General features: G+C 32.5%; 4 protein-coding genes across 4 annotated transcripts; 2 read left to right on the top strand and 2 right to left on the bottom strand.

Annotated features, from left to right (window-relative positions):
- The first annotated feature begins 7,210 nt into the window (after nucleotides 1–7,210).
- On the top strand, nucleotides 7,211–9,125 carry LOC148769783 (uncharacterized). Its single transcript, XM_088821026.1, has one exon. The coding sequence runs from the start codon at nucleotides 7,285–7,287 to the stop codon at nucleotides 9,076–9,078; it is 1,794 nt and encodes a 597-aa protein (XP_088677152.1). The 5' UTR covers nucleotides 7,211–7,284; the 3' UTR covers nucleotides 9,079–9,125.
- A 564-nt stretch (nucleotides 9,126–9,689) lies between these two features.
- Nucleotides 9,690–11,449, top strand: LOC105950569 (uncharacterized). Its single transcript, XM_088821027.1, has one exon. It carries the CDS (start codon nucleotides 9,826–9,828, stop codon nucleotides 11,419–11,421), a length of 1,596 nt encoding a protein of 531 aa, XP_088677153.1. The 5' UTR covers nucleotides 9,690–9,825; the 3' UTR covers nucleotides 11,422–11,449.
- Nucleotides 11,450–18,493: 7,044 nt separating this feature from the next.
- LOC105950570 (uncharacterized) lies at nucleotides 18,494–19,567 on the bottom strand. The gene is made up of 4 exons (XM_088820353.1): nucleotides 19,391–19,567; nucleotides 19,189–19,273; nucleotides 19,039–19,122; nucleotides 18,494–18,957 (listed from the first exon to the last, which is right to left on the bottom strand). The coding sequence occupies exons 1-4, from the start codon at nucleotides 19,565–19,567 to the stop codon at nucleotides 18,494–18,496; spliced, it is 810 nt and encodes a 269-aa protein (XP_088676479.1).
- Nucleotides 19,568–20,033: 466 nt separating this feature from the next.
- On the bottom strand, nucleotides 20,034–21,103 carry LOC105950623 (uncharacterized). Its single transcript, XM_012973992.2, has 2 exons — nucleotides 20,770–21,103; nucleotides 20,034–20,679 (listed from the first exon to the last, which is right to left on the bottom strand). The coding sequence occupies exons 1-2, from the start codon at nucleotides 20,950–20,952 to the stop codon at nucleotides 20,104–20,106; spliced, it is 759 nt and encodes a 252-aa protein (XP_012829446.2). The 5' UTR covers nucleotides 20,953–21,103; the 3' UTR covers nucleotides 20,034–20,103.
- Between the last annotated feature and the right edge of the window lie 233 nt (nucleotides 21,104–21,336).

Raw genomic sequence — 21,336 nt, 5'->3', positions numbered from 1 at the left:
TCAAGGCATGCTTGTAGGTCTTGACACTAAAAAAAAACGGATAGATTTGACATTACATAACATCTATTCACTTTGATCTTAGACTCAAATCTGTATAACAATGTATACTTAATGGACGCTTGCATTGTGTCGCCCTGCGTAATGAATAAACGAATGTGAGAATATATTTTGCTAACAATTATATTTGACTTATTAAAATAAAATAATCACATGTTCATCAATGAAATTAATGAAAATCATCTCCATGTCTTGAAGATCTTTCTTAAAATAATTTGGTTGTTTCCAAATGTGCAAAATACGGATTTAATACACGTAATTAAAAATTTGTTAGTGAATTAAGTCACACAATAAAAGATGAATATACGATTAAAAATATTGAATTATATATAATTCTTAATATGAATAAAGTATAATATATAATCTATATGAGAAAGGTACATTAATTCATATGCTCGGGTATCGTGAAAGAAAAAAAAACAAAAAAAAAAAGTAAAGATTATTCTAAAATAATATTATACTCACGATTCACAAAAAGAGAACGGTGGTCGGCTGATGAAGTATCGAGTTAACAATATTATCCTGCAGTTTAGAGTAACAATGAAATGAACCGTGTATATATAATATGATGAGATTTAAGAGTTCCTAAATCATAGTAAATGAAATACAATCATGGAAATAAAATTATAATTCCTAAATTTTAGTTCCGTAATTATAGTAAATGGAATTCAATAACATTTAATAGTACCTAAATTAGAGTAAATCATAGTTAAGAAATATTCGTATTCCATGTAATGAATTAAAATTAAGCAATTTCCTATAAATAAAATGCATAAATTTCGGTTAGGCATATATTTATATGCCTAATCTATATTAATTATAGATCACCTACATAAATATAAAAGATTACATCAATATTAATTATTGTAAAGGAAATAAAATTTATATTGTGGGAAAATATCCATAAAAAATTAAATCGAAATTTTCTTACTAGGAATATATATATATATATATATATATATATATATATATATATATATATATATATATATATATATATATATATATATTGTATACGGATTCTATTGTTTCCTAAATCATAATAAATGGAATATAATTAATTAATAGTTCTTAAATTAGAGTAAATTATAGTTAATAAATATTCATATTCCATGTAATGAACTAAAAGTAAGCAATTTACGATAAATAAACTGCATAGATTTTGATTAGGAACATATTTATATGCCTAATCTATATTAATTATAGAGAACCTACATAAATATAAAGGATTAAATCAATATTAATTAGTATAAAGGAAATAAAATCTATATTGTTTGAATATATCCATAAAAAATTAAATATATTATACACGGATTCTATTGTTTAAATATGTATACGTATTCTCTCTCTCTCTCTCTCTCTCTCTCTCTCTCTCTCTCTCTCTCTCTCTCTCTCTCTCTCTCTCTCTCTCTCTCTCTCTCTATATATATATATATATATATATATATATATATATATTTTGCACATGGATTCTATTGTTTATTGATTCTCTTGATTTAACGGATTCTTTTGTTTAAATATACGTCATATATATTGTGACTATTTTTGTAATATATTATAATTGTTTTATCTTTTCTATATATTTATTTAGTTTATCTTATGGGTATTCGTTTTCGTGTGGATGCGCACAATTATGTTAATGGTATACAATGCTCTTTCAACATGATAGATAAAACAATAAAAAAAAATGGAAATTATTTGTAAATCGATGCAACTCATATTATTAATAATAAGACTTTAAGGAGGGCGAAGACATATCATATTGTTGGAAAGGCTAGGCCGTGCCACACCTCGAGTACATCATCCCATAGGTTAAAAAAAAAAAAAATACGTGTTGCCGTAAACCATGTTATGTGCGTAACAAAACTCTATCCAACCCTTAGTCAACAACAAATACATTTTTCCATGTTTTTGGCGCGAAGATACCGCAACTTGAAAATGATTTCCCTCCTCGTATCGAATATTGATAGTAGACAAACCTGTCAACCGAGAAGCTTGAACAAAAGCATTCCTTAAAGGTTGCATATAAAATTGAATGAAGAAATCAAATACAAAATAAATCAATAATTCATTGTTATACTAAAAAATAGACTATAATGAATATACCATTGCATGTAGGTGATACCAATGCAATTCTTTTTCAAGAATTCTCTCCATATCTCCGAAACATAAAAGAAAAAGTATGTGGAAAAGTTGAAGAAGGTGAATGTGTTGAATGGTAATTTATAGGAGAGTTAAGGAATGTAATAAATGTAACAAATAAAGTATTTAATTTAAATTGATATAATTTCGGGATATATCTAAATTAATTTAAATATAATAATATGTGAAAATTATAAAAATTGCATTTAAGTCCTACGTTTTTTTATTCAAAATATTGTCTATAAAAAGGAAACTCAATAACCAATAAAAAGACACCATTTTGACACGTAGGAGAGATAAAATTTAAAAATCAATAATGTGAAATTAATTCATTAATAACATGGGTGAATATGATAAGTGTGGTTATTTTGAAATTAATAATAATATGTGATATATGTGGTGGAACATAATTGCATTTCAGTCCCACGGTTTTTTTAATGAAAATATTCTAATAAAAAAAACTCATTAACCAATAAAAAGACACTATTTTGCCACGTAGGATAGAAGAAATTTGAAAATTGGGTTTTTTTGGCAATTAATATAATATTGTGCATAAAATTTAACTAACCCAAATTAAGTGGAATGTACATTTATATATTTACGTTTTTAATATGAAGCAATTGATTGAAAAAGGAAACTCAATAACCAATAAAAAGACACCATTTTGACACGTAGGAGAGATAAAATTTAAAAATCAATAATGTGAAATTAATTCATTAATAATATGGGTAAATATGGTAAGTGGGGTTATTTTGAAATTAATAATAATATGTGATATATGTGGTGGAACATAATTGCATTTCAGTCTCACGGTTTTTTTATCGAAAATATTATAATAAAAAAAAAACTCATTAAACAATAAAAAGACACTATTTTGTCATGTAGGATAGATGAAATTTGAAAATTGGGTTTTTTTTGGCAATTAATATAATATTGTGCATAAAATTTAATTAACCCAAATTAAGTGGAATGTACATTTATATATCTACGTTTTTAATATGAAGCAATTGATTGAAAAAGGAAACTCAATAACCAATAAAAAGACACCATTTTGACATGTAGGAGAGATAAAATTTTAAAACCAATAATGTCAAATTAATTGATTAATAATATGGGTGAATATGGTAAGTGGGTTATTTTGAAATTTATAAAATAATGTAGACTCAATCTCCTCAACTGGATAACTTTTATTGTGTATTTTAGTTTTATATATAATATAGATGTCACTACCAAATTATTACATAATTACCACTCACTATGTAATTAAAAACTACCACTTAGTAGGTAATTACAAAATTATCACTCAACATGTAATTAAAGAACTACCACTCAACCCGTAATTACGAAAGTGTCACTCAACAGTAATAATATAACGACCACTTATCAAATAATTTCATAATTGCCACTCAGCAGGTAAATAAAGAACTGCACTCAGCAGGTAATTACGGAATTGCCACTTACCGATTAATTATAGAACTACCGCTGAACATTAATAAGAGAACTGCCACGCACCAAGTAATTACAGAATTACCATTCACCAAGTAATTAAAGAAATGTCACTTAACATCGTAATTACAGAACTGTCACTCACCAGATAGTTAAAGAACTGCCACTCAACAAATAATAACATAACTCCCATTAAGCATTAATTACGGAAGTACCACTCACCAGGTAATTATAGAAATGCCTCACCAAGTAATTATAGAACTGCCACTTAATAGTAATTCTGAAATTGCCGCTCATCAAGTAATTACACAATTGCTAAACACCAAGTAATTATATGATTTCCACTCAACAATAATTGCAGAACTTCCAATCATCAAGTAACTAGAGAACTACCACACAACAGATAATTACAGGACTGCCATTCAACATTAATTATAAAATTGACATTCAACAGCAACAGAATTCCCACTCACCGTTAATTACAACACTGCTACTTAACAGTAATTACAGAACTGCCACGCATCAAGTAATTACATAATGTTCACTCACTTGGTAATTACAGAAATCCCACTCAACATCGTAATTATGGAAATGCCACTCACAAATAATTACAGAACTGCAGTTCATCAATGATTATAGAAGTGACACGCACCCGATAATTACATAACTACCACTCAACAACAATTATAAAATTGTCACTCAACAAATAATTAATGAACTGCCATTTACCAATAACTATTGAACTATCATTCACCAAATAATTACAGAACTGCCACTCAGTTATTAAAGAATTTTCACTCAACAAGTAATTACAGCCACTCAGTAGTACTTACATAACTGCCACTCATCAATAATTACAAAACTAGTACTTAACATATAATTACAGAACTGTCATTCTACAGGTAATTACAGTACTGGCATATAAATACAGAATAGTCATTCACCAGGTAATTACAAAACTACCACTTAACAATAATTACAGATCTGCCACTCATCAAGTAATTAAAGAACGACCATGCACCAAGTAATTATAGCACTGCCACTGAACAATAATTACAGAACTGTCATACATAAAGTAATTATATAACTAACACTCATCAAATAGTTACAGAACTGTCGTTTAGCAGTGATACAGAACTGTTACTCACTAAGTAATTACAAAACTAGCACTCATCAGGTAATTACAGAACTGTCACTCACTAAAGAAGTATATAATTGTCACTCAAAAATTATTACACAACTCAAACTCATCAAGTATTTACAAAATTTCCACTCAACCAGTAATTACAAAAGTGCTACTCAACAGTAAATACATAAGTGTCGCTAAGCAGTGATTAAATAACTGTCACTCAGCAAATAATTAAAGAACTGCCACTCATTAGCAATTACAGACACTCAACAAATAATTACATAATTGCCACTCAACAAATGATTAAAAAAATGCTTCTAAGAGCATCACCAAGAGTGTAATGCAAAATCATATTTTACACAATATGAACAATCAAGAGCAAAAAAGTGAGCTCCAAGAGGAAAATGCATAATTTTTAAATTGGCTAAATCGGGGAAAATTACAGTTAATGTCCCTAAATTTTACCACTAAAACGATTTATGTCCTCAAACATTTCAATCCACGAAATATGTCATCAAACTTGCCACTTTTGATCACTTTATGTTCTGCCGTTAACGTCGGCAGCTAACTTCGATGGAAATAGCACGCGTGGCTCACGTGACGTCTATGTGGCCGTTAAATGTCGAGCTGTACAACACCCAGTGCCTACTTGGTCGACGAAACGTGATGTGGAGCGACACGTCATTCTCCTCCCCTATTTCTATTCTAAAATCCCTAATTCTCCATATCCCCAATGAACCCGTAAATCCAATCCCTAAAACCCCATTTCGAATCCTTCAATTGAGGTGAAATTCGAAAATAACAGAATCGTCTGTGAATCCATGGCCATTTTTCGTGGTATTTTACCAGCAAAATAGCCCAATAAACAAATGCGAATGTTTCCTCGATTTCACTTTCATCTTCGGGCTGAAATATCATGTCTTCTTCCACTTCGTTGAGGAAGTCGGGGAGCTGGAATCCGTTCTTGGGCACTCTATTCTTGGCGAAAAAAGAATTATAGGCAGCTTTGACAGGTGCTGCATGTTTCTTTTTTCCGGAATTGGTTCAAACATTTTGTCGAACACCTTCTGGGCAGGTTCTGAATCTGCTGAGTTGGGTAGAATTTGTGCCATCTTCACCATCCTTGTGCTCGCTTCATCGAGACCACAAGGGGCACAAGCATCAGCAAGCGAAGAATCACACGACCCCAACGTTCTAGAGACGGAGTTGGGAGAAAAATTAAAGCTTCCTCTAAAATCTTTTTCATAACCATAAGAGGAGTCGCGTTTACCTTCTTCCTCTCGATTGCAGACATGTGTTTGCACGTGAATCTGTGGTTCTTTGAGAAGGGAAAAACTCTTCAAATGTGAGAATGTTTGGATTTTTTTTATGAAACGTGATTTGGGATTTGGGATTTGGGATTTGGGCAGAGTGGATTAGAGGAAATTAGTATATTCTTGTGCCACGTCAACATTTAATATTCAATATATTATTCCACGTCACATTTAACGGCCACATAGACGTCACGTGAGCCACGCGTGCTATTTCCATCGAAGTTAGCTGCCGACGTTAACTGCCGACGTTAACGGCAGAACATAAAGTGATCAAAAGTGGCAAGTTTGAGAACATATTTCGTGGATTGAAATGTTTGAGGACATAAATCGTTTTAGTGGTAAAATTTAGGGACATAAATTGTAATTTTCCCGCTAAATTGTAACTTTGGCTTCTCAAATTTGAAAAACCAAAAATACAATTTAGCAAATCTAGGAAATATTAAAATAATATTATATTATACTTTATAATATATTTACCATTAAAAAATATTTTATATTATCTTACTTGTTTTTTGCAAATGAATGTACTAAAGATGAAATTTAATTACTATTTTACTTAGTATTAATAATAACAAAATTAAAATAAAAAAATATTTCATAACGAATTATAAAATTTTAATGTTTATTAATATATGTCAATTAAGTTATTGAAATTTAATTTATTAAATTTAAAATTAATTTTGTATACTTATTAATTAGTATTATTAATTATTAGTATATTAACTAAAATAAAAGTCAAATAAATTTATAAAACAAAAATTATATAAGATTCAACATATAAATATATGTTTATAATAATACACATTTTTATTAATATTTTAAAATAATTGAATATCATGTAGAAACTATTTAATAAAAAATAATTAAATATAATAATTGTGTAAAATATAAACAATGTTGTTGGATTGCAGTGTTAAAAGTGAAGTGGTAAAATACTGTTCGTTGGTTTTATTATAGATATAGACAATCGTTTTTAGACAAACTCTTAGAGATGGCCTAAGCAGCAACCTACAGAACTCACACTCAACAAATAACAAATAATTACATAACTGCCACTCAGCAGCAATTAGAGAACTCACGCTCAACAAATAATTACAAAACTATTCTATTGACCAAGTAAATTACACTTTGTGATAATCTTCGAGACTTGTTCTTGTGTAGGTACAGTCCATTCTTCACTAAAATTATCTGAAGAAGATGAGGGGGTTTGGAATAACGCTGCTGATTCGTAGACCAATTGTTGCTGCTAAATCTTCTCACCATTACGCTATTTTTGTTGATCCCTTTTCGTTATTCTGTTCAAATTTTCACAAAGATCGATCCTTTTCACCTGAACCCAGAATAGATTTGAGTTGCATAAATGAAGCAGACGATGCTGTTTTCTTGATTCGTAAAATGGTGAGGCTGTGGCCACAGCCTTATGTCACTGAATTCAACAAACTATTGCAAGTTGTTGTCAAGATGAAACAGTACTGTGTTGCCCTTAAACTATTTGACGAAATGCGTCAATGGGGTGCCCCTATAGATAAGTACACAATGACCATCTTAATTAATTGTTGCTGCCTTTTGAAACGTGTAGACGTTGGTTTTGCTATATTTGGCATCTTCCTTAAACACGGTTACGAGCCAGATGTTACGACATTCACCACCCTCTTGAAAGGGCTCTTTTTAGATGGTAATGTGGCCGAGGCAGAGAAACTGTTCAAGAAGATTTTGACTTTGAAACTTTGTGAGCCAGACGATGTTACGATTCTTATTGCGATAGATGGGCTCTGCAAAACTGGACATGTTCTTGCTGCCAATGAATTGCTTTGCTTGTTGGAGAATACTATTTATAAACCCAATGTTATGGCTTATAATGGGGTAATTAATGGTTTATGCAAGATCGGAATGGTGGATAATGCTCTCCAGCTCCAATCTAAAATGATTGACAAGGGAATTTCACCTGACGTTGTCACATATAACTCGATGATTCAGGGCTTGTGCGATTTTGGTAGATTGAAAGAGGTTAAAGACTTATTGAATGAAATGGTCAATCACAAGATAACTTTTAGTCTCGTTACTTATAGTATATTAGTGGACGCATTTTGCAAGGAAGGAAGCATTAAAGAGGCTGAAGATATTTTGGAAGTTATGAAGCAACAAAACATTCGTCCCAATATTGTCACCTACACTGCACTGATAGATGGGTATTGTTTGCAAGGGAAAATGGATAAAGCGGAAGAGGTATTTGATTCCATAGCGAGCAGCGGCCTTAAGCCGTGTATTATCAGCTATAACTCTTTAATCAACGGGTATTGCAAGAAGGGAAAAGTTGATGAAGCTTGGCGTCTTTTTCTCGAAGCTTCTTCTAAAGGCTTGGAGCACACGACAGTTACGTATAGCACCATGATACATGGATTATTTAGTGAAGGCCGAATTGGTGATGGATGGAATTTGTTTAAGAATATGGAAGCTCGGCACGTACGTCCAGATTTACGTACTTATAATGTTTTGTTGGATGGCTTGTGCAAGACTCGTCAGATTGCCGAAGCATTTTCGTTTCTAAAGACGATGGAAGACAAAGGAGTAAGTCCTAATATAGTCACATACGGTATCCTGATTAGTGGTTTGTGCAAAGATGGGAAACTTGAAGATGCAAAAAAGCTTTTAAACGAACTTCCTTCGAAAGGTTTGCAACCAAATTGTCAAGCGTATACCATTGTTATCGGTTCACTTTGTGAAGAAGGGTTCGTAGAGGAGGCAAAAGATTTGCTTATAAAAATGGAGAGAAGCGGTTGTGCAGCGAATAGCGTGACATACAACAACATAATCCAAGGTTTGCTAAAGAGGAAAGAGGTTTACAAGGTCATGCCATTCTTAGAGGAAATGTACAAAAGGGGATTCTTGGCCGATACAACCACTTCATCCATGTTAATTAATCACCTGCAAGTATATAGCAAAGATGTTGTTCTTCTAGAAATGATTAAGAAAGTTGTACCAAAAATATAAATTATTTATTTGAGCTTCTGTCTGTAATAAAATAAAGTTTTGCTATCGGAAAATTACAATTAACATCCCTCAAGTTTGCACCAATTTCACATTTGGTCCCTTATGTTTCAATAAGTATCCAGTCTTTCAGTACACCAGCGACTCGAATAGTCACTGCACCGGTTCTACCAAGTACCAAAAATATCGAGAAATTCAAAGCCAAGGCACAAAGTGCGTTTGAGAAGAATATCCATATATTAAACTGGATCTGTGATACTTCCATTGCAGGCATCTCCAAAAGATACCACGGAATAAAAAAGAAACACAAAACTGCACATGCAAAACGCCAACATAACAATTATTGTAAGATTGTGTTCAGAAATTAAAAAAATATATATATATATTAGCATAAACTAAGAAGTCGTATTTTTAAAAGAAATTAAAAAAAAAATCAAGAACTGCCTTCCAAAGAAATATATAAAAAAATTAAAATAAGAAAGTTTACCAATGGCATAACCGATAATATTTAGCTTGGTGATAATCGACTCTGGAAAAATTACAGTAGAAAGGGCAATAAGTATCCAGTCTTTCAGTAGAGCAATTGCTGCTAAATCTTCTCACCATTACTGTATTTTCGTTGATCCCTTTTCGTTATTCTGTTCAAATTTTCACAGTGCGGGTCACAAAGATGGATCCTTTTCACCTAAACCCAGAATAGATTTGAGTTGTATAAATGAATTAGACGATGCTTTTTTCTTGTTTCGTCAAATGGTTAAAATGCAGCCACAGCCTTCCGTTTTTGAATTCACCAAACTACTGCAAGTTATTTTCAAGATGAAGCAATATTCGGGTGCCCTTAAACTGTTCGACGAAATGCGTCAATGGGGTGCCCCTATAGATGAGTACACAATGAACATCTTGATTAACTGTTGCTGCCTTTTGAAACGTGTAGACGTTGGTTTTGCTATCTTCGGCTATTTCTTTAAACACGGTTACGAGGCAAATGTTACGACATTCACCACCCTCTTAAAAGGTCTCTTTTTAGATGGTAATGTGGCCGAGGCAGAGAAATTGTTCAAGAAGATTTTGACTTTGAAACTTTGTGAGCCAAACGATGTTACGATTCTTACTGTGATAGATGGGCTCTGCAAAGCTGGACGCGTTCATACTGCCCGTGATTTGCTTTTGTTGTTGGAAAATACTATCTATAAACCCGATGTTATGGCTTATAACGCTGTAATTAATGGCTTATGCAAGTGCCGAATGGTGGATAATGCACTCGAGCTGAAGTCTAGAATGATTGATAAGGGCATTTCACCGACTGTTGTCACATATAACTCGATGATTCAGGGCTTGTGCGATTTTGGTAGATGGAAAGAGGTCAAAGACTTACTAAATGAAATGGTGAATCACAAGATTTCGGTAGATGTTGTTACTTTTAGTATATTGGTGGACGCATTTTGCAAGGAAGGAAGCATTAAAGAGGCTGAAGATATTTTGGAAGTTATGAAGCAACAAAACATTCGTCCCGATATTGTCACCTACACTACACTGATAGATGGGTACTGTTTGCAAGGGAAAATGGATAAAGCGATAGAAGTATTTGATTCTATGACGGGCAACGGCCTTAAGCCATGTATTATGAGCTACGGCACTTTAATCAACGGATACTGCAAGAAGGGTAAAGTGGATGAAGCTTGGCGTCTTTTTCTCGAAGTTTCTTCGAAAGGCTTAGAACACACGACAGTTACTTATAACACCATGATGCATGGATTATTTAGTGAAGGCAGAATTGCCGATGGATGGAAACTATTCAACGATATGGAAACTCGGAAAGTACATCCTAATTTACGTACTTACAATACTTTGTTGGAAGGCTTGTGCAAGACTCATCAGATTGCCGAAGCATTTTCGTTTCTACGGGTGATGGAAGACAAAGGATTAAGTCCTAATATAGTCACATACGGTATCCTGATTAGTGGTTTGTGCAAAGATGGGAAACTTGAAGATGCAAAAAATCTTTTAAACGAACTTCCTTCCAAAGGTTTGCAACAAAATTGTCAAACGTATACCATTGTTATCGGTTCACTTTGTGAAGAAGGATTTGTAGACGAGGCAAAAGATTTGCTTGTGAAAATGGAGAGGAGTGGCTGTGCACCGGATAGTGTGACATACAACAACATAATCCAAGGTTTGCTAAAGAGGAAAGAGGTTTACAAGGCAATGCCATTCTTAGAGGAAATGTACAAAAAAGGATTCTCGGCCGATGCAGCTACTTCATTCATGTTAATTAATCACCTGCAAGGATCAGAGAAACATGATTTTCTTCTGGATATGATTAAGAAAGTTGTGCCGAAATTATAAATTATTTATTTGGACTTCTGAAGTTTGATAAGGTTTTATTAGTTTTTTTTTTTTTTTTTTTTTAAGAAGAATAGTTATTGGTTCCCCAATTCCCCTCCTGGTGTCTCGAACCCATGACCAAACAGATCTAGGTGCAAGGTGTTTACCGACATGCTAGCTTGTCATAAGGTTTTTGATAAGGCTTTGCTAGCAGGTCGGCCTGGTCTAACTTGTGAGTTTTGCCTTTGTGCACGCTCATTGTAATCCTTCAAAGTATTCTTTGTAGGACAAAAATGCACTTCACCCCTACAAATTTCCCATTTTCGCACTTTCCCCCCTAAAAATTCAAAAACTGGATAATCCCCCTTCAAAATATTATTTTGATTGCACTTTGCTCAAAGGCCAATTTTTGTTGGGCATGTGCAACAAAATAACATTTTATAGGGGCAATGTGCAAAAATATAGTGTTTTTAAGGGGTAACGTGCAACAAAAATAACATATGAAGGGGCAATGTGCAACAAAAATATCAAATGCCTATGAATAATCCATCGGAATATTGTTATCGAGGTAATGTGCAACAACAATAACATTTTGAAGGGGGGCATTCATTTTTTACAATTTTGAGGGGGTAAAGTGTGAAAATTAGAGTTTTTTAGGGGGTGATGTGCAATTTGCTCTATTTTGTAACTAATTCAAGTTACGTTGAGCCTTATCATCTTACTTTTGTGGTGTTTATTTTTCTTTATTGGGTAAATTACAAAATGCCCCCTGAACTGAGCCTGAACTATGAAAAACATCGCCACCTACAGAATTCGTAATTACCAAAATTCCCCTACGTTTGTTTTCGTCTTACACCTACCCCTTATGGTGGGATTTTTCATGGAATCTTTATGCTACTTTTTAAAGACAAAAATTATCCTTAAAGGACCTTTACATGGAATTTTTATTCGTCTTAGTAACACATTCACAACTCTTTTGTACTATTACGGATAGATGGGGTGTTTTTGTAATTTAGCTTAAGTTCAGGGGAATTTTCATAATTTACCATTTATTCTTTAAGTTGACTGACCTTCCATATAATATTCAATTGATTTCGTTGCCACATATCCCTTGTTTTAATCAGATGTTTTATTTTATTTTATATTGACCTAGAAACTGTTGGCAAGAAATTTGAACTTGGGTTAATTTAGGGGAAAATGAGGGATAACCCCCTCAGTACACAAAATAATAGAGTTCAGATCCATTTTAATATTCTCCATTTGTAAAGAAATCTAAAAAATTAACATTATGAATTGTGAGACCCCCCTCACGTGTTTATTATTCCAATTTTGTCCTTTCCTCTCTAACTTTTTCTCTCTCTTCCCCTCTCTCTTCTCAACCGTCCCTTTCTTTCTCTCACCTCTCCCTTTGTTTTATACCTTTTACGTATCTTTTTAATTCATCTTTTCTCTCTAATTTGTGGAGTCCTCTGTCGCCGTCGCCGTGAGATTAGAGGCTAAAGTCAAGGAAGACGATAGATAGGAGCCGTTGTTGAGTTTTTTCCACCACCGCGAGATCGGAGACCAAAGTAAGGGTATATTAATTTTTTGGGTACTTTTTTATTTGTTTAGATTTTTGTGTGTTTGTGGTTTGATCAATCGTTTTGAGTCCTCAGCCGCCGCCAAATTCTGAGGTTAAAGTATCTTTCTCCTTATTCATTTATCTCCTCTCGATCTCAGTCTGTTTTTTGGTGTTTCTGGTGTAAAATTTAGTTGCAGCAATAAAAATTTTATGTTGAAGAAGATGGGTAACAACATGCCAATTAGAGAGAATCAACTATGTATTCATGTATAGTTATATATAAAGTCATGTATAGTTATATATAAGATATGTAACTTTTATTTAATGTACAGTGATGTTGATGGTTGTTTTAGTTGAAAATTTTACACATGTGAATCTTGGATACATATTGTGGGAATACAAGTTGACTTGTAATAACAAGATTCAAATTATGATTTTTTTTTTTGTTTATTTGTGAATGTTGATTGATTATTTCATAAATAATAGTTTTTTTTTTAATTTGTTTAATATGACTGAGCTACATTATATAATCGAGAATATACAATTTTAAGTAGAAAATATAAAAAACGATATATGAAGCAAGGATATGACTATAGTTGACTATAGTCATATTCGAAATAGTATGTAAACTTTTCGGGGAAAAAAATCAGAAATTTTTAAGAAAATAAAATGTATATTTTATTATTTTTAAATAAAAAATTTATTAAAAAATAAAACGAAAATGCTAAATGCACTTGGTGGAAATGTTGAATGCAGTTAGGGAAATTGTATGTAAGGGGCATCATAGCCTTTTTGCCTATTAGAAAGAAAGAATTTTAGGGGTGGACCTTGTTGGGAATTTTATTTAATAAAATAAAATTATTTTTTGAATGAAAATAAAAAAATATTTTTAGGCACCTATTTGATCAAATAGGTGTGACAATATGAAGAGGTATGGCCACACCTCTTCACTTGTTTAATTTCCTAAAGGTTGTGTTCATTAATCACAACCATTGGAAACTTATAAATAGAAACTCCACATGTTTGATTTTATATTAACAAAAATCAATTCAATTCTATAATTTTGTTTTATGGAATTCTTCCTTCTTCAGCCCGGAAATATTCTTCGTAGAATATTTTCTTCCGTATTTTGTTCGAAAGTTTGAGACACAAAGTAACGTTCGTTGTACTCGGGATTTTGAGTGCTCATATGCCGAGTTAGCCGTTGTATCTTGGGAGACAATTGTCAAATAACCGTAAGCACCGTAGCGGGACAATATTGTCTTAAGGAAAGAGTATTCTCGTCTCGGCTAATCTTTTCGTATTTTCACTAATTAATTTGTTCGACCAATTTACTAAATTCACTACCCGTTTTATGTATCGGGAACAACAATCTTAAGACAATATTTTTGTGATTTAGTAAATTGTGTTTTCTGCACACGTTGGTAAACGAGATGGAGAAGAAGATAGTCTGCCAAAAACCAAGAAGTTACAAAATACAATTGGAGAAAGTTCATTTTCGGACAGAACATGAAGTCCACATTCCTGCCCATTTTCGAAGGTGTTAAAGTCAGAATATGGAAAATTGACATTTCACATAAGTTGTAGATAATCAAGTTAGCTTTCCAGAACATGTTAAATCGTCACAATCGGAGATTGTACGAAGAAGTTATGATGAAAACACGAAAGGGTCGCAGAACTGCCGATGCACCTTTTCATGAAAAATACAACCGTGCAAATTTACAGCACACCTATTCCGACTTCGAGGCTTATTTTGATCATGATCCAGTTCGAATCTCAGAAAACGTAAAAGATAAAAGTTGTAGAAAATTTTATTTTCTATTCGGATCATACTGAATCAACAAAATCGGACTTCAGACGGAAGAGATATGATTAAATCATTCAGCATTGCCATAATATTGATACGATTTGGTGCTACCCACAAAATTTGAATTGACGAACATATAATTTATCGGGTACGTTTTTTAATTATAAGATATCTATTTGTGCAATGATTGATAATGCTATATGATATAATGGTGGATTATTGCATGATAGTTTAATTTTAATATGTGGAAGAATGGTAAACTATATACAATATATATGCTTAATGAATATTCATTATGTTTGTGTATCTACATTAATGATACAAATAATTTTATCCTAAATGCAATAAAGTGATAGCGTATGTGCTAATTATTTGAATAAGTTTATCATAAACCGCATGATATGTACTATATGATATGACATTTCTCATGAAAATGCAATATTTATTTGCATAAATTGCATATAGTTTGATACGGGATTAGCTTTCTCCCAATTTTCATTTGATGTGGAACCGTCCAATTGATTGATTTTCCAATATGTTATATGAAATTTGTGAGTACGTGATCTTATTAACGTTTTTTTTATTGTCTATGAATGATTAGACTTGTCTCGTATATAGTATGAGTTACTTAGTAAGAGGAATATTATTATACATATTATTATTTCCGTAAGCCATACCAATTCCTTAGAATTTTGTAATTGCTTGGACACATATTGATTACGTGCTATATATTTATATAAATAAACTATGTTGGACATGAATTAATTTATGCCATGAAATAAGTCCAAACATGATGTTATTATGAACTCATGTGTGTATATTATGTATATGTTGAGAAAGTATGCTTGATCTATTGTTTATGTCTATGATCAACTAGTATTGTTTGTTTCTATGATCAACTAGTATGAAAGTCGTGGTCACATATTATGTTTATTATAATATTGATGTACATATGTTTTATATATGAATCATACTACAGTACAATTAAAAGAATGATTGAAATGAAATAGAAAGAAAGAGAAACTCAATTCATGAGAGCACATGAGTAGTTCTTGTCTCAAGAACATAGAAGAAGATCGAATCTTTGGTTCGATATGATTTGATATCACATTTGCAAGATGATGATTTACAATGTGAATGGATGAGATCGGATTTTTTTTTTTTTTTTTTTTTTTTGTAATTAAATCATATTGGTGATCCAATATATTTTTCTAACTAAAGAAGATGTATTTTGTTATATGTTGTATCCATATTGAAACACGTGGAATGTGGAATTCCACGATTTGTTTTTTAACTCTCTTATTTTTAAACTAAATTTTAGTTATAGGCTAAGTAGTGCTTAGTGGGTTAAGTATAGTGCTTAGTGGGCTAAGTATAATGCTTAGTGGGCTTAGTGGGTTAAATTGAGAATATTATCTTAACTACTAAACTAACCCACTAACCCATGTTCTTGAGTGCTCTTGTAGTTGGTTATCTTGCAGATCATGGGCTGAGGAGTGGAAGCTTGGAATGTCTATAAATACCGACTTCAAGACTCAAGAAAGTTTACGGATTCTACGAAATAAACACCGAGAGCTGAAAAGAATACATGAGTGTTTTAGTGTGTTTTTAGAATCGGTTGGTTGTACTCCTCATGAGTACAATCTTTACGTACTCCTCATGAGTACATTCTTTACGTACTTCTCATAAGTACATTCTTTGTAGTCTAGATTGTTTAGTATACAGTGTTGATCTTTATAGACTTGGTTGGAAGAATGATCAAGATAGTGATTCATTCATAAGTTCTGTACGTACTCCTCACGAGTACATTCTTTGAAATCTAGAATTTTTAATATTTCTCTTTTTGTTTCTAGATTTGAATGTAAGAATGATCATGTTAATGATTCATTCATAAGGAAGAAGTTTTCGTACATCTTCTATTTGTATTCTTGTAATACTGTTTTAATATAATTTTTCCGTCCTGTAAAGGGCAAGTTCACAAGTTTTTACTTGTGAACATTTTTAGATCTGAGTATTGTCTTTATATTTCCGCTGCATGTTTTCTCAAGTGTCATAACACTTAAGATAACATCTCTGTATTAAACGAATTCGGGACCATAAATTCTTTCAATTGACATCAAGAGCCAACACTTGACGTATACTAAGTGTTTGTTCCTAATTCTTTTTCAGAATTCGTGATGGATACTCAGATGACTGCTTCTATGCGACCTCATGTACTTGATGGCATAAACTAGACCTACTGGAAAGTCAAGATGAGGGCGTACATCAAAGCCATTGATGAGAGAGCCTGGAAATCTATTCTTACTGGATGGAAGCCACCAACTACAACAGATGCTGATGGAGATGTATTTCCAACACCAGAATTACAGTGGACAACAGATGATCTATCAAATGCTAATCAAAACTCAAAAGCGTTAAATGCAATCTTTAATTCAGTAGATTTAACAATGTTTAAATTGATCTCAGTATGCACTTCTGCGAAGGATGCTTGGGAGGTTCTTCAACTACATTGTGAAGGATCAGACAGTGTCAGAAGAACTAAGCTCAGATTACTCTCTTCCAAATTTGAGAGACTGAGAATGGAAGAAACTGAAACAATTTCTCAGTACAATGAGAAATTGATTGATTTGGCTAATGAATTTCAATCTTTAGGTGGTCCTTTGAGAAACGAAACACTGGTGAATAAGGTATTGAGAACTCTTCCCGAAAGATTCAGCATGACAGTTACTGCAATTGAGGAGGCCAAAGACACATCATCTCTACAGCTGGACGACTTAATTGGTAGTCTAAAGTCTAGAGAGATGAACTATGAAGATCAAAGAAAGGAGAAAGGTAAGGCTATCTCAAATGCACTCCAGGCAGAATTAGAGAAGGGAGATGTTGCTCCGGAGTATGATGATGATGCAGAGGAATGTCTCAACAATGTGGCATTTCAGATTCGGAAATTCAATAGGGCATACAGACGAAGTGGAATCAAGCCCAGACTGTTATTTCTAGATGGCTCTCCACAAAATCGACAAACTCAGCCCCGGAACAGATCTATTCCACAGAGAACATTTCCTCAAACATCTTCTCAAAATACTTTAAAAAATTCTTCATTTATTCGTTCAAATTCTGAACCACCTAACTTGGATCATATTAAATGCAGGGCCTGTTCAGGATTTGGACATTATGCTAATGAATGTGCAAATACCTTGAGAAGAAGAGAAATGAGTCTGATTTGTGCTGTCAGTGATGAGGAGGAAGAGCAACCTGAACAGACAGAGGAGCAGCAATCCACTAAACAGGCTCTTAGGGCCCGTTTGACAGGATTAAGCGCTGAATGCTGAATGCTGAATATGTGTCTGAATGGCTAAGAGTTGTGTCTGAATACTGAATGTTGAGCAATTAAGTCCGTTTGATAACTGAATGTCTGAATATTGTTATTTTCTTGTTATACCCTTATTTAATGTTGGCATTTTATTTGTTACTTAATTTTGATTAACATATATAAATAAATAAATAAATTAAGCATGATCTACATAATCAATAAAATTTAAAATTTAAAATTTAAAATTTAAAATATTTAACGTAGAAAAAATATAAAATTCGAACAACTAATAAATATAACATTCACAAATAAAAACAACTAAAATATGGAAATACTTTAAATTCGCTAAAATTGAACTTAAAGATTAAAGTCGCTAAAATCAACGTCAAATATTTTATAAATTCTAATTGGTCATTCAATGCATCAACCGAGTTGCTATCTCATCGCGCACATTAGCCATATACTGCATGTCTTGGACCCCCCACCATGGTCCGGTAGTTGTACCATCATTCTCATGGTCTTGTCCATCCTCATTCGCACCATCAAAAGGCATATTGGGTTGATCAAGCTCCTCAAAAAATTTATCACTAACACGCTCTTTTCTTATAAAATTATGCACCGCAAAACAAGCAATCACTATATTTCTTTGCACATCTAATGAAAAAGGGGCCATCTTTTCTAAAATTGGAAATCTATTTTTCAGAACTCCATAAGTTCGTTCAATGACATTCCTTAGTTGAGCATGAGCATGATTAAATTTTTCTTCTTTAGTCAAAGCACGTCTACGACGATAGTCTCCTAACCAATATCGCACATTGCGATACGGAACCATAAATCCTCTAGTATGTGTGTATGCTGCATCACAAAGATAGTATTTACCTGTAATAATAATAAAAATAATTCAAGATCAGATTTAACGTATAAATAATTAGAATTTATAGTTTGAATTTAAAGTAGTACCATTGGGAGGCCATGGAAAACCGTTTCTCGGATCAGCAACTGTATCTGTTAAGACTCTTGAATCATGTGTTACTCCTTCCCAGCCTGCCCAAACGAACGTAAACATCATATTAAAGTCGCATATTCCTAAAATATTTTGATAGCATTGACCCTTTCCTCTACCCCTGTACATAGTTTGCTTTGAAATTGGAACAAAGGCATGTACTAGTGTTCCATCAAGTGCACCAACTGCTCCCTACATTTTGATTAAAAAGAAGTTACGGAAACAAGAAGAGAATTAAATAATGACAGAAAAAATAAAACGATACACAATATCTACCTTAAAAATTCGGTGTAACCTCCTAAAACTTGCCGAAATATTTGGGTTTGGGTCAAATGTTGTTGGTACTATAATCTCCCTTGCCATATTCATCATTGCACTCAACACTTCATGAAAATACGCATGAACTGTTTGTGAAGAGTGTTGAAATCTACGCTTCACTACACGAAGACGCTTATTATGCCCAATAATTTGCAAGAACATTGCCATTTTTTCTTCTACTGATACATGTCTACTATCATGCAACCACCCTCGTTGTCTAAAATGCATGCTCAAACGAATATATGCAACACGAGACATGCGCATTAATTCAATACATTGTGTGTCTGATCCAGACAAGAGCTCCAATGTGTAAGCATGTCCCGACAATGCTGAATTGTTATCTCTGTTTCTTGGTACACGCATCAAATATCTCGGTCGAACTTGTGTGTACCAATAGATCATCATCAATATCATAATCTCGTAAATTTGCATATTTGACCTATTAACAAAAATGTTCAATACATTAAATATTTAAGAATTTAAACTATCATTAGCAAAATATTGAATTATAAAGGGAATTCAGTTCACAAGGTAAATGTAAAACAAGTCTGTTATTATAAAAAGTACCAACTAAACAAGTTTGATACTAAAATTGAAACTAATAACATAAAAAGTTTGCAATAACTTACGAAACTTAAAACGAATCCATCATCAGAAATAAATACTACTAAATTATTAAAATATGATACATAAGCCATTGCAAGTTAAAATTCAAATCCCGTATTTTGTCCAATTCTTTTAATCCATGCTTTCAGAACTCTGACATTATCCTTAGGAAGCGCCATCCAAGCTTCTCTATGTCCCGCACAACTGCCAAAGATTACAACAGCTGAAACATATAAGATGTCTTCTTTATCCCATTCAAGTTCATCCAATTTAGCAATACAATCTGTAACTGAAGGCCCACTATTATTTTTAATCATAAACTTCAAAGCTGCTGACATCTCATTTATTAAATTAGTATCACTGGGCGAGGATTGACTATTTTTCTTTTTCTTTTTAGGCTTTTCTCCTTGAGAACGATGGGCGAAATCATTAGTCTGGGTCCCTCTGGTATCCCTAGAATTTCCATCTTCATCACAAAAAGAAATATCTTCTATGTCACTTTGTTCCACATTCCGGACATTACTCGAAGAAAATGAGGTAACACCAGGATTTTGATCTTGGGAACTAGGTCCCCAAGAATGAACACCTGTAGCAGTGGCACCATCGAATAGTGCTCTACAAAGGTCAGGATAAGGTAGGGGTGCAAGTCTTAAACTCTTTGCCTTAGGATGAGCCTGTATTGAAGTATTAAATTATAATTCTTAATAAAATCTTATAATTACTAATAAAAGTTAGATAAACCAATAAAAACATAAACAATTAACCTTTATATACTCTGTCCACTCTTCCTTTGTCATGTTGATGGTGTTGGTGGCATGATTGTAAATATTGCCTGTTTTCATAATTAACGGCAACCAAGCTTGATATTTTTGTTTTAAGTAGTCATATCGATTCTTCATTTGTCTTTGACAAACAACAAAGTTATGATTTTTCTTCAAAGTATTCATAATTGTGGTCCAAGATTCTGACTTCAGACTACCTCCTTCTCTACCATTTAGAGCAACTTCTTGGATACACGCTTCGAGAAAACATTTATCTACTTCACTGTTGTTCCATCTGACTCTGTTATTTTCATCTGATTCCTACATTCCTATATTCATGAATATTTATTTGTCAGAGAAATTAATTATCTTTCTCTGATGCATCTACCAAAAAGAAGATTGTAGATAAGGGATTAAAGTAAAATATTAAATGCATATACATAATACATGTATATATTCACGTACAGTTTATATTTTATATTTATATCATACAATTTATATTTATATTTGTATTACAGTTTATATCGTAGAGTTTATATCACAGTTTATATTTAAATGGTGATGCTAACA

This window comes from Erythranthe guttata, chromosome 7 (genome assembly GCF_056151865.1).
Source record: "Erythranthe guttata isolate IM_541 chromosome 7, IM_541, whole genome shotgun sequence".
In the NCBI taxonomy this organism is placed as follows: Eukaryota; Viridiplantae; Streptophyta; class Magnoliopsida; order Lamiales; family Phrymaceae; genus Erythranthe; species Erythranthe guttata.
This window is presented reverse-complemented; position numbering and strand designations above follow the sequence as displayed.